General features: G+C 43.7%; 1 protein-coding gene across 7 annotated transcripts in view; it reads right to left on the bottom strand.

Annotated features, from left to right (window-relative positions):
- The window catches only part of LOC130276984 (synaptotagmin-1-like), a 271,121-nt gene that overhangs the window by 114,568 nt on the left and 141,966 nt on the right, over positions 1 to 14,587 (bottom strand). For all 7 annotated transcript variants that reach the window (XM_056527085.1, XM_056527088.1, XM_056527087.1 and 4 more), the window contains 2 exons: positions 9,885 to 9,962; positions 7,305 to 7,472 (listed from right to left, as the gene is read on the bottom strand). In XM_056527085.1, the coding sequence (XP_056383060.1) occupies positions 7,305 to 7,472; positions 9,885 to 9,900 (184 nt within the window). In that variant the 5' untranslated portion in view covers positions 9,901 to 9,962. The remainder of the gene's footprint in view (positions 1 to 7,304; positions 7,473 to 9,884; positions 9,963 to 14,587) is intronic.

The raw sequence follows: 14,587 nt of genomic DNA, 5'->3' as shown, positions 1-14,587 counted from the left end.
GAGGAGCGGGCAGTGAGGAGCAAGCAGTGAGGAGCCGAGGAGCGGGCAGTGAGGAGCCGAGGAGCGGGCAGTGAGGAGCGGGCAGTGAGGAGCCGAGGAGCGGGCAGTGAGGAGCCGAGGAGCGGGCAGTGAGGAGCGGGCAGTGAGGAGCCGAGGAGGGGGCAGTGAGGAGCCGAGGAGCGGGCAGTGAGGAGCCGAGGAGCGGGCAGTGAGGAGCGGAGGTGCGGGCAGTGAGGAGCCGAGGTGCGGGCACTGAGGAGCCGAGGTGCGGGCAGTGAGGAGCCGAGGTGCGGGCAGTGAGGAGCCGAGGTGCGGGCAGTGAGGAGCCGAGGTGCGGGCAGTGAGGAGCCGAGGCGAGGGCAGTGAGGAGCGGCATTGAGGAGCGGAGGTGCGGGCAGTGAGGAGCCGAGGAGCGGGCAGTGAGGAGCTGCGACGTTAGAGCAGAAAAGTGTGTGAGAGACTTTTGGTAGTCTGCATTTATCAATCACTGACAAAATGGCTCTGGCTAGTGGATTACAGATTCCCATCCCCTGCTCTACTTGCATACAGACACAAGAGGGAGTTGCAGGAAAGCAAGGCCACAATTTACAGTAATTCCTTTCTATTCATCCAATCCCTCATGTTAGCTCCCTCTGCTGGTCAAGAGTGGGAAATATGACAAGTTATTTTAAAATTTTTCATATTTTGTCACAAATAAAAGATGTTAAAAATATTTGCAAAAATATTTAAAAAATGGGAAAAATGTATTAATCCTCTAAAAAAAATTTTACAAAATTTGGTGACACATTCCCTTTAATATCTTGTATTGCCTCCTTTGGCAAGTATCACAGCTTGTAAATGCTTTTTGTAGCCAGCCAAGAGTCTTTCAATTCTTGTTTGAGGTATCTTTGCCCATTCTTCCTTACAAAAGTCTTCCAGTTCTTTTAGATTTCTGGGCTGTCTGTCACGCACTGCTCTTTTAAAAGGTCTATCCATAGATTTTCAATTATGATGAGGTCAGGAGATTGTGAAGGTCATGGCAAAACCTTCAGTTTACTCCTCTTGATGTAATCCGCCGTGGATTTCGAGGTGTGTTTAGGATCATTATCCATTTGTAGAAGCCATCCTCTCATTCACTTCAGCTTTTTCACAGATGGCATCAAGTTAGCATCCAAAATTTGCTGAAATTTTATTGAATCCATTTTTCCTTCTACTCGTGAGATGTTCTCTGTACCACTGGCAGCAATACAACCCCAAAGCATGATTGATCCACCCCCATGCTTAAAAGTTGGACAGAGGTTCTTTTCATTAAATTCTGTTCCCCTTCTTCTCCAAACGTACCTTTGCTCATTCTGGCCAAAAAGTTCAATTTTAACCTCATCGGTCCACAGAACTTGTTTCCAAAAATGCATCAGGCTCGTCTATATGTTCATTTGCAAAGTTCAAACTGATTTTTGTGGTGAGGATGTAGAAGAGGTTTTCTTCTGATGACTCTTCCATGAAGACCATATTTTTACAAGTATCTCCTTATAGTGGAATAGTGTACCACAATTCCAGTGTCTGCCAGATCTTTCTAGAGGGATTGTGCAGTCAAACGTGGGTTTTGAATTGTTTTTCTCACAATCCTGCGAGCTGTTCTGTCTGATATTTTTCTTGGTCTTCCAGGTCTTGCTTTAACTTCCACTGTTCCTGATGACTGCCATTTCTTAATTACATTCTAAACAGAGGATATTGACATCTGAAAATGTTTTGCTATCTTCTTATAGCCTTCTCCAGCTTTGTGAGCGTCAACTATTTTCAGTTTCAGATTTCTAGACAACTGCTTAGAAGAACCCATGGTGCTGTTTGTTGGGGCAAGGTCAGATGAGTCTGGGCATTGAGATTGACATCACCTGGTCTTCTCAGATGATGATTGAGAACAATCCATGACACTGGCAGGTCTCAGCTTTGCAAAGGGGGCAGTGCATGCTATAAATTCTGCAGGGTGCCCAAACTTTTGCAGACGCCATTTTTTTGTTTTCTGTTATTTTGAAAGAGTAAATTATGGAAATAAAATCTAACTTTTGTTGACATATTATAAGAATGTCTAATTTGTAATTTGATGCCTTTTGGAGATTTTTCAATCTTTCCTTGGCTTCTTTATGCACATTAATACATTTTTTTTACCTGGGTGCCCAAACTTTTGATCCCCACTGTATGTTCTCGTGCTGATGCTACCTCCAGGCTGTCTCATTCTGCCACGATATGTTCTCCTCGTGCTGACGCCAGCTCCAGGCTGTCTCATTCTGACACCATTTGTTCTTCTCATGCTGATGCCATCTCCAAGCTGTCTCATACTGCCACCATACTTTCTCCTCATGCCGCTGCCAACTCCAGGCTGTGTCATTCAGCCACTATATGGTCTCCTTATGCTGCCACCACCTCCAGGCTATGTCATTCAGCCACTTATGTTCTCCTCAGGCTGCCGCTAACTCCAGGCTGTGTCATTTGGCCACTATATAGCCTCCTTATGCTGCCACCAACTCCACTCTGTGTCATTCAGCCACTATATGGTCTCCTCATCCTGATGTTACCTCCAGGCTCTGTCATTGTGCCGTTCTGAGACAGTTATTCTAATAGCGACGCTTCTGATCTGCAAGTCCTACTGAATAACAGTATTATTTCACTAACCAGACACACACCCTATGAGTTTTACAGCAAGGCAAAGTGTTCTACACCCCTATTGAGGCTCTCTGCAGGCCAGAAATAACCGTGATTGTCCACAAATAAATTCAGGCCAAAACTATTTTTTGGGAAAATTTTGCAAATTGGCCGAATCGAATTTGTCAAAAATTCGCTCATCTCTAACATTGGACAAAGAATCTTTTGTGTTTAGGGAAGAAAGCTGTCTAGCAGCAGCTTACCCAACTCTCCCCATTTAAACCATTTAGCCAAGTGCAACGTGCATGCATATTTTTTTTTTTTTGGGGGGGGGGGGGGGGCGCAAAAAGTGTCAGTTGTTAAGCTTAACATGCACCTTAGGCGGCTGAATAATGTCCCAGTTTACCTTTCAAAGTATTAGTTTATTAATTATTCAGGTTATATCTTTTTTTATGATCTTAGAAGAAGTTGGAGCTTTATATGTAAATTTACTTCTTAGGTTAGGTCACATGGCATTCTCCTGTTATTGCTGCTAAACGGACCTTACTGAAATGGATGCAAAAGGATGCAAACTAATGCAAACAGATGCCATTTGTCTCTTATTTTAACGGACTATATTAAAAAATTAACAGACTAGTGGCATCCCTTTGCATCCGCTTTTCATCCATTTATATCCTTTTACTGTCCAATTGTGTCTGTTTTTTTTCCATCTGGCTACTTTCTGCTTGGTTACAATTAGCATGCTCAGAAGTAACAACAGATCTGAACAGATTGGAAAAAAAAAAATGCAAACTGATGACATTAAAGGGGTATTCCAGGCCAAAACTTTTTTTTATATATCAACTGGCTTCGGAAAGTTAAACAGATTTGTAAATTACTTATATTTAAAAATCTTAATCCTTCCAATAGTTATTAGCTTCTGAAGTGGAGTTGTTGTTTTCTGTCTAACTGCTCTCTGATGACTCACTTCCCGGGAGCTGTGCAGGTCCTATGGGGATATTCTCCCATCATGCACAGCTCCCGGGACGTGACATCATCATTGAGCAGTTAGACAGAAAACTTCAGAAGCTAATAACTATTGGAAGGATTAAGATTTTATAATAGAAGTAATTTACAAATATGTGTAACTTTCCAGAGCCAGTTGATATATATATAAAAAGGTTTTGCCTGGAATACCCCTTTAACCCCTTCATGACCCAGCCCATTTTCACCTTCATGACCTGGGCATTTTTTGAAAATCTGACCACTGTCACTTTAAACATTAATATCTCTGGAATGCTTTTACTTATCATTCTGGTTCCGAGATTGTTTTTTCGTGACATATTCTACTTTATGTTATTGGTAAAATTTCACTGATATTCGCATCCTTTCTTGGTAAAAAATCTAAAAATTTCATGAAAATTTAGAAAATTTAGCATTTTTCTAACTTTGAAAGTCTCTGCTTGAAAGGAAAATGGATATTCCAAATAAATTACATATTGATTCACATATACAATATGTCTACTTTGTGTTTGCATTAAAAAATTGACAAGTTTTTACTTTTGGAAGACACCAGAGGGCTTCAAAGTTCCGCAGCAATTTTCCAATTTTTCTCAAGATTTTCAAAATCGTAATTTTTCAGGGCCCAGTTCAGGTTGGAAGTGGATTTTAAGGATCTTCATATTAGAAATACCCCATAAATGACCCCATTATAAAAACTGCACCCCCCAAAGTATTCAAAATGACATTCAGTAAGTGTTTTAACCCTTTAGGTGTTTCACAGGAATAGCAGCAAAGTGAAGGAGAAAATTCTAAATCTTAATTTTTTACACTCGCATTTTCTTGTAGACCCAATTTTTGAATTTTTACAAGGGGTAAAAGGAGAGAAATCACCCTAAAATTGGTAACCCAATTTCTCTTGAGTAAGGAAATACCTCATATGCGTATGTAAAGTGTTCGGCGGGCGCAGTAGAGGGCTCATAAGGGAAGGAGCGACAATGGGATTTTGGAGAGTGAGTTTTTCTGAAAGGGTTTTTGGGGGGCATGTCCCATTTAGGAAGCCCCTATGGTGCCAGAACAGTGGACCCCCCCCCACGTGACCCCTCATGGAATTTAATAAGGGGTGCAGTGAGCATTTACACCCCACTGGCGTTTGACAGATATTTGAAACAGTGGACTGTGCAAATCAAAAATTTTATTTTTCATTTTCACAGACCACTGTTCCAAAAATCTGTCATACACCAGTGGGGTGTAAATGCTCACTGCACCCCTTATTACATTCCGTGAGGGGTGTAGTTTCCAAAATGGGGTCACTTGTGAATATTTATTGTTTTGCGTTTGTCTGAACTGCTGTAACAATCAGCCACCACTGTGCAAATTGCCTCAAATGTACATGGTGCACTCTCCCTTCTGGGCCTTGTTGTGCGCCCCCAGAGCACTTTGCGCCCACATATGGGGTATCTCCGTACTCAGGAGAAATTGCGTTACAAATTTAGAGGGTCTTTTTTCCCTTTTACCTCTTGTGAAAATGAAAAGTGTAGGGCAACACCAGCATGTCAGTGTAAAAAATTAATTTTTTTACACTAACATGCTGGTGTAGACCCCAACTTCACCTTTTCATAAGGGGTTAAAGAAGAAAAAGCCCCCCAAAATTTGTAAGGCAATTTCTCCCGAGTACGGCGATACCCCATATGTGTCCCAAAACTGTTGCCCTGAAATACGACAGGGCTCCAAAGTGAGAGAGCGCCATGCGCATTTGAGGACTAAATTAGGGATTTGCATAGGGGTGGACATAGGGGTATTCTACACCAGTGATTCCCAAACAGGGTGCCTCCAGCTGTTGCAAAACTCCCAGCATGCCTGGACAGTCAATGGCTGTCCGGCAATACTGGGAGTTATTATTTTGCAACAGCTGGAGGCTCCGTTTTGGAAACAGTAGCGTACCAGACGTTTTTCATTTTTTGGGGGGAGGGGGGCTGTGTAGGGGTATGTGTATATGTAGTGTTTTGTACTTTTTATTTTAGGTTAGTGTCAGTGTAGTGTAGTGTTTTTAGGGTACAGTCACATGGGCAGAGGTTCACAGCAAGTTTGCCGCTGGAAGTTTGAGCTGCAGCGCAAAATTTGCGCCATCTCAAACTTGCAGCACTCACTGTAAACCTCCGCCCATGTGAGTGTACCCTGTACATTCACATTGGGGGGAGGGGGCAAACATCCAGCTGTTGCAAACTCCGAGCATGCCCTTTGGCTGTCCGTGCATGCTGGGAGTTGTAGTTTTGCAACAGCTGGAGGAACACTGGTTTGGAAACACTAAGTTAAGTAATAAACTTTCGAGTGTTTTGCAACCAAACTTAGTGTTTCCAAACCAGTGTGCCTCCAGCTGTTGCAAAACTACAACTCCCAGCATGCATGGTCTGTCAGTGCATGCTGGGAGTTATAGTTTTGCAACAATTGCAACAGCTGGAGGCACTGAGGTAGGAAACGGACAATGTTTCCCAACTAGTGTGCCTCCAGTTGTTGCAAAACTACAACTCCCAGCATGCCCAGACTGCCAAGGCATGCTGGAAGTTGTAGTTCGGCAATATCTGAAGGATCAGATGTTGCCGAACTACAACTTCCAGCATGCTTGGGCAGTCTGGGCATGCTGGGAGTTGTAGTTTTGCAACATCTGGAGGTCCACAGTTTGGAGACCACTGTATAATGGTCTCCAATCTGTGCTCTTCCAGATGTTAGAGAACTACAACTCCCAGCATGCCTGGACAGACTGAGCATGCTGAGATTTTTTTTTTTTGCAACATCTGGAAGAGCACAGATTGGAGACCATTATACAGTGGTCTCCAAACTGTGGACCTCCAGATGTTGCAAAACTACAACTCCCAGCATGCCCAGAAAGCCAAAGGCTGTCTGGGCATGCTGGGAGTTGCAGTTTTGAAACTCTCAGAGGCAGCAGTGAGATCGCTTTACGGCGATCTCACTGCTGCCAATGAAGATGCCGCACTGCTGCCGGAAACTCACCTCCGGGACGCAGCGCAGCCGGGACCGCACGGAGGACGCCGGGACCGCACGGAGGACGCCGGGACACCGCTCGGACGGGTAAGTGACGCCGGGGGACGGGTCAGGGACACTTAGCAGAGCGGTGTGTGTCCCGATCCCCGTGATCGGGACTCACACACCGCGCTGCTAAGTATTCTGATAGCGAAACGCTGCTATCAGCTAGTCAGATTTGACCAGCTGATAGCAGCGATCGCTGGGGGGGTGGGGGACGAAATCCCCCGTGGTCGCACGGTAAGATGGCTGGCTATCAGTGATAGCCACCATCTTTCCGGGCGCTGCGGGATGCCGCGAGTAGCGGCAGTAATGTCCATGACGTACCTGTATGTCATGGGTCGGGAACACCTTGCCACCCATGACGTACAGGTATGTCATAGGTCGGGAAGGGGTTAATGACTTATCCATCTTCCATAGACTTCAATGTGAAATTTATTATATCCATTTCCCTTTCCGTATTTTTTTTTAACGGGAATAAAAATACTGCATTCACCGTCTTTTTTTTCCCTGTTAAAAAAAGACAGAATAGAAACCAAAACGGGTGCAAACAGCTAACAAAGGATTGTAAAACAATCCAATTGACATCAATGGGAACCTTTTACATCCATTTGCAAACGGCTTTGACTTAAAGGAGCCAGACGTCAAGGTGAACAATCTCTTACCTTTTACAATTGATGTTGCTTTATATGCATAATACTGATGCATTTTGCATGCTAAAAGAATGAGAGCAGCTAGGAACAAAGCAATAGCAAGAGCCAGAAGGCAGTATTTTAAAGTATCTGAAATAGGCAGGTAAATCTGGAAGGATAAATATCGGAAACTCGTGTTCTCTAGAAAAGAGAAGAGACAATGAAATTAAATGTGGATAAAAGTAAAGTTATACATTTGGTCAAAGACATTATAATATGCAATTATGTGCTAAATTGTTAAAGAGTGGCTATCATAAATTAATCCGACCCTAGAACCCTCCAGCATCTGTCCCTAACTAACCTTGACACAAATCCTGACATTTATTTATTTCAACCCCCCCCTTTGAACCTTTATTCAGGCTTACCAGCCTGCACAGTCATCGGTGGTCCAGTGAGGGAGAAAGTGGGCGTGGCCCGGCACGTGCGGCATCATCTGAAGCCTGGCCCGGCAGGCTTCCACCCTTTTCCTCTCTCGGTCTCCTCTCTCTCTCCTCTACTGTATCTGAGTTATACTGCAGCTCGCGCGCTACAATGAGAAGGGGGAGATGCAGGGGGCGGGGATATTTAAATTAGGCACACACGAGCGCTGTGCTTGTTCTCTGCCTGTTTCATATACAGGCAGAGAGCGAGCTGAGGACGCGCTTTCCGGACCACACTGCCCAGCCAGCAGTGGTCCGTACATGCCTGACATGGGGGGGGGGGGGATGATTCCTGGGCCATGTAAGGTGACACCTAGTGGCCAGGATTTCAACTGTAAATAAAAGTACGATAGGGAGATTTTTTTTAAATCATATATATTACAAAATTTTTTATTTATGCATAATCTAGTGAATTTAAAAAGTTATGTTTAATGAGAGTACCCATTTAAACACTGAATAAAATTCTTACTAAAAGGAGATATTGGTTGACAGTAAACTCAACTTGAAACCAGTGCCTGGCAGCTGCTCCCAAGACAAATAAAATCATAGGATGCATAAAAGGAGAGAGATGCAAATGATAAGACCATAGTTTACCATAGTGTACAAATTACTATCCAGACCACACATAGAATATAGTGAGTGACCAAGGGCATTTAAAGGAATAGAACTAATTGCAGAAATTGAAGAATTTATCGAACTTGGACTTATTTAGTAGGAAAAGAAAGCAACAATTAAACAAAAGAAAAACCCACACATCTTAAGGACGATGTTTCTAGTGATCATTTTATACACAGGCTAGTGACCAAGAAAAGGGGATATTTTCATTTTTTTTTCCCATTAATATTTTATTAAGTTTCAAAAGTATAACAAATAAATGCAGAAACAATGAAAGTACATCAGGTAATCATCAGGTACATCAGGTAATCAAAATCACTTAAATACGCTGACCGGAGACGGATAGCAACTACGGTCAGCTTATTTTTGCCCAGTATCCGTTTTTTTAGCCTGACTGAAAACTATTTTATGCTGCTGCTTTTTAGTCCGGCCACAAAACCGGATATGGGGCAAAGATGAGATGACCGGAGTCATTATCTGACTGTCTGAATGAGATTCGGCACCGGCCTGGCTGAGATATGGCAGCGGCCATTTTTTAAATTTCCCACCCGGATCTCCGAAACATGGTGTGAATGCACCCTTACACGTTATGGGTAATAGATTTTTGGAGGTGGGATTTTTATCCAGGAAGATATTCTAACTGTAATATTTAAAGTTTGAAAGGAATTTTTCCCTTAGTGTAGGGCCATTAGTATCTATATTATAGGGGGGCTTTGGGTTCCTGTGAAAGCTAATCTGCTAGAATGTGTGTCTGACGATGCCTTATTTCCCTCCCCTCTGGAAACACACACATGCTTGGCAAAGCCAAAGGTACATGTATATTGAGGAGTTGGGAGGAATAGCTGTCGGTCACGTAGGTTTTTGTCCAGTACTTTTTTTAAAGTGTACCTAACCCTTCAGGTAGCTTCTGAAATGTCAGAGGCATGTCAGAAGTTGTAATTGACGGGGGTCTGGTTACTGAGACCCCCACCGATCACTAGATGAAGGGAAATAATCGCTCACCTAAGTGCTGCATCCCTTTGTTACGTCCTAACTCTCTCCGGCTATCCTCAGAATGCCAAGTGTGCAGTGTACAAAGTGACAGAACTCAGGTGAGTGCTTGTGTCCCTTGGTTCTAGTGATTGGTGAAAGGGGAGGATCTCTGAAGCCAGAGCCCCACCTTTCACAACTTTTGCCATGTCTCTTAAATACATGTCAGAAGTTATGGGAATCTTTAGGCACCCTTTAAGCATATTGCAATTTTAGTATTAATATATCACCTATGCCTTTGTGGAAGCACCCTGACTTGTGATAACTGTTCTAGTCACACTTTACTGCATTATCTCTATACAAATAAACAGTTGTCTTTTATTGCATGTACATCCCCCATTGTCTATTGTTAGAATGCAGTAGTTATCGTCTGTTAGGTGGAAAGTCATCAAGGGTGGTGTTGTTGGACTACAGTAGCTTTTACACCAGGGCCAAAAAGATTGAAGATCAATCTCTAATATGACAGATTGTAAGGATAATTGTGTATTACCAAGTGCACTGCACATTCTGGATACAAGGTTGAAGCTTTATATGTAGGGTAGAAATTTGCCACCATCCAAGCTTATGCCTGAAAACAGGAAAAAAAAGTATTTAGTGGAAAAGCAATACATGTCTAAAACCATTTATATTATCTGTAAATATGTAAGTGGTCCCTTAACATACAATATTAAAGGAGTACTCCGCCCCTAGACATCTTAGATGTCTGATCTCAGGGAGTCCAACCCCTCATGATCTCCAGGCCGGCACCCCAGTGTTCCAAACATTGATGTTCAGAACTCCGGGTTCAAACGGCCGTGGTCGTGATGTCACGTCACGCCCCCTCCATTCATGTCCATAGGAGGGGGCATAGTGGCTGTGGTTGCTCATCACGCCCCCTCCCATATACCTGAATGGAGGGGTCATGGCGTGGCATCACAACCACGGCCTACCTAAACCGAAGTTCTGAACATAAATGTTATGAACATCATTGTGCCTGCCCAGAGATGGCAGGGGGTACCAGTGGCTGGACCCCCCACAATAAGTCATCTTAACCCTATCCGTCTAGGGACGAAGTACCCCTTTAATCGATTCCAGAAGGACCATTTTGTGTTAAAACCATTGTATGTTGGGTCCACTCTATGGAAAACTGGTAATTGGTTCCTATAACTACGAAATTATGAAAAATAAAAGAAGGTGAAGTCAGTATTTAGAAGGCATATATTAGAGGGAAAGTGTGGAATCAGTACTGTACTGTAAATAGGGGGCTGAAGGAGCAGTGTAGTATACTGACCTCACCCTCTGCCTCATTTATATTGTACAGTATTGCATAAGGGGTAGTGGATATAGGGGCAATGCTTGAGAAAGGGTGACCCCCAATCAGAGGCATTGTAAGTCAATATTATATTTATGATAACATATATATATATATATATATATATATATATATATATATATATATATATACACACACACACACACACACACACACACACTTGAATTTGCCAAAACTCATGGATCTACTGGACACAGTACTAACTGCCAAAGAGTAGGTTACAATAAATGATACAATGCATTCAGTGGCATAGCTATAGAGGTCGAAACGGTCACAATTTCAACTGGGCCTGAGGAGCCTGTGCCAGTACCATCATACCGGACACTTAGAAATGTAAAGAAACCGCTAGGCTTGTCTGCCCGGTGTTACACCGTGAACTTCTAAAGTATCCTTCTACCTTCCTAGTTTGGTGCCAAACATTAAAGTGCCTTAAAAATGTGCTAGTCAGGATTGCCTGGTGGTCAGAAAATGTTTAACCTAGACACTCTTGCTCTGTATTCAGCCAGTATTCAAATATATCCAGTCTTTTTAATGCGTTATCTCATACTGTAGTTAGTGAAATGCACAAAGCCAGACAGTAACCAAATGTCTCAAAGTAAAAAAAAAAAAATTCAGTCAGGATGTATCTCTCTCAATTAGACATTGTCAGAACCCTAGCCGGTGTTGAGAATCTACAGTCTCTAATCTCAAGTCAGTATTAATCAGGTGGGTGAAAAGCACCATAAGTCCCAGCAAGGAAACAGGGCTCCCAAAAGGGTTACACTGCATCCCTTCTACTCTGCTCCAGACTGTGTATAATAACATCTGCACCCTGCTCGATAAAAGCTAAAACAAAGGAAAGCGCTCCCTGATGTGATAACGTAGGTGTATAATACAGATGAACCCAAATTTAGAAGTGCTCACCCTCGATGGCTGTACTGGACCAAGTACAACAATGGAAAAGCGTGTAAGTGATCAGTAGATCATGGATCCAGCAGCCGCTCCTGGGATATACAGCAAACACAAAGAAGACCTCCAAGAAACTCAGGATCAAGCGGGGCGCATGGAACTCAGGTGAGGCAGAAAAGGTTTATTACCCACAATGTGAATCACCGAAAGGCTGATTTGTACTTAGGGAATGCCAATCCCACGTTACCACGAAAGAGGTTATTGAAATAAATATCACCGACTGAAAGAAAGCCTCTTTTCTCAATACCATAAAACATAACTTTTAATATTATACACTTAAAAAGTGATTCCTAGCTCTTGAACTACATACAACACAAAATCCACATTCCCAAGGTGTTGTAAGGCAGTCCAAGGCGTCATGGGGAGTACTGTCCTGATGGGGAGTAATGTTGTATTCCCCAGGAGATATCAGTCCTTGGATGGCAGTTCCAGCTGTAGGACTTTGTCTCATGTCACTCAGCTCTTCTGCAAGGGCATCATACTCCACAAGATCAGCAATAAGTTGTTCCTTGTTCTTTCCTGCAGTAGGGATGTCCTTTTCTTGGCACATTAGCTCCAGTGCAGGCTTGGACTGCTTGCGATATGGCTCCATATTTCCGAGATGAGACAGAGGAGGTAAAACAGGAGATGGGGAGGACAGAACTCTTTTTGTATGTCTTTTAAACCAGCATTGAACTCTGTCTTTGGAATTTACACACAAGAATATGTATGCACTTTCTTTTTAGTGCTAAGATTTCCTTACAGGTAAAATCCAGCAAGCACTAAAAATCTCTAAATATATCCCGACGCTGCCACCAGTTGTCACGATCACACCCTATCGGTCAAGCTAAGACGCTAGATGTCAGGATTCGGCAGGCTGGTGGTGGATCCTCTGTGTCAGAGAGGGATTGGCGTGGACCGTACCGGAGGACCGGTTCTAAGTTGCTACTGGTTTTCACCAGAGCCCGCCGCAAAGCGGGATGGTCTTGCTGCGGCGGTAGCAACCAGGTCGTGTCCACCGGTAGCGGCTCAACCTCACTGACTGCTGAGACTGGCGTGGTACAGGAGGACTAGACAGAGGCGAGGTCAGACGTAGCAGAAGGTCAGGGCAGGCGGCAAGGTTCGTAGTCAAGGGCAACGGCAGAAGGTCTGGAAACACTGGTAAAGGCACTCACAAAACGCTTGCACCAGGCACTAAGGCAACAAGATCCGGCCAGGACAGGAAGGGGAAGTGGGTTTTTATTCACATGGAGCAGGGAAGCTAATTGACACTGATTGGGCCAGGCACCAATTAGTGGTGCACTGGCCCTTTAAATCTCAGAGAGCCGGCGTGCGCGCGCCCTAGAGAGCAGGGCCGCGTGCGCCGGGACAGGTGAGTAGATTGGGATGCGACCCGCGGGCGGGTGCGTCCCGCTACGCGGATCGCATCCCCGCCGGCAGTGACAGTGCAGCGCTCCCGGTCAGCGGGTCTGACCTGGGCGCTGCAGAGAGGAGAACGCCGCGAGCGCTCAGGGGAGGAGCAGGGACCCAGAGCGCTCGGCGTAACACTAGAGAGTGTGTGATGGTGCAAGGGTTAAAGCCGCCAGACCTCTGGGTATCCACTACTAGTCCCAGCAAGTCACCAAATTAACCCTTACATAAACGTGTTTCATCAGAGCTTCCTTCGGAAAGGTGAACTCATATATTTAGAGATCAAAGACCAGAGCTGATTAATTAAACATTTAATCTGATAAAAGGTATTACAGTGCTGACTATATAAAAATACAGAAACAAATGACATACAGGTATGAAAATATATAAAAGAGTTTTGCAAGACAAGTTCAGAAAACAAAAATGAAGTTCTTACAGCATGATGGTATAGCCGTCCTTTGTGGGTGAGAGCTCTTGTCAGCTTTTGTAACAGCCTTCAACAACAGTTGAGTCCAGCATTTGAAGTCTTATCTGCTTCTTCGGAGGGAAACTCCATTCCCTCCCTCCCCTCTTATCCCACCAGGTGGGGCATCTCTCTTCCTGACCCCTTATCTGTTTGATTATATGATGGGACCAGAGTGCATGGCTTCAAAGGAGATACTAAACAGCCAGACCCCCAATAAAATGCAATACACAAACACACAGTCTGAATGACCCTCATCCCCAGGTCTTAGTTTATACACAGATAATATTATAAAACACATGTATGTTTCCATAATCAGGCCTTGGGCCTGACATCATATATCTGGATTTTTCCAAAGCATTTGATACGGTTCCATATAAAAGGTTGGTGCATAAAATGAGAAGGATTGGGCTGGGGGAGAATGTGTGTAAGTGGGTAAGTAACTGGCTCAGTGATAGGAAACAGAGGGTGGTTATTAGTGGTACTTATTCTGATTGGGTGATTGTAACTAGTGGGGTCCGTTCTTGGGTCCTGTTCTGCTTAATATATTTATTAATGACCTTGTAGAGGGGTTGAATAGTAAAGTAGCAATCTTTGCAGATGATACTAAACTCTGTAAAGCTGTAAACACTATAGAGGACAGTGACTGTTACAAATGGATCTGGATAGGTGGGAGGTTTGGGCTGGGAAGTGGCAAATGAGGTTCAACACTGATAAATGTAAGGTATTGCACATGGGGAGAAAAATCCGGGCTGGGATTATGTATTAAATGGGAGGACACTTGGGAAGACTGACATGGAAAAGGACTTAGGAGTCTTAGTTAACAGTAAATTTAGCTGTAGTGACCAATGTCTGGCAGCTAGGGGCATAGATGTCCACGACAAGGAAATAATTCTACCGCTGTACAAATCACTAGTCAGACCACACATGGAATACTGTGTAAAGTACTGGGCACCAGTGTACAAGAAATATATAGTGGAGCTGGAGAGGGTTCAAAGACGGGCAACCAGAGTAATACGGGGAATGGGAGGACTACAGTACCCAGAAAGATTATCAGAATTAGGGTTAGTTTAGAAAAAAA

The sequence above is a fragment of the Hyla sarda genome, chromosome 6 (genome assembly GCF_029499605.1).
Source record: "Hyla sarda isolate aHylSar1 chromosome 6, aHylSar1.hap1, whole genome shotgun sequence".
Classification (NCBI taxonomy): domain Eukaryota; kingdom Metazoa; phylum Chordata; class Amphibia; order Anura; family Hylidae; genus Hyla; species Hyla sarda.
This window is presented reverse-complemented; position numbering and strand designations above follow the sequence as displayed.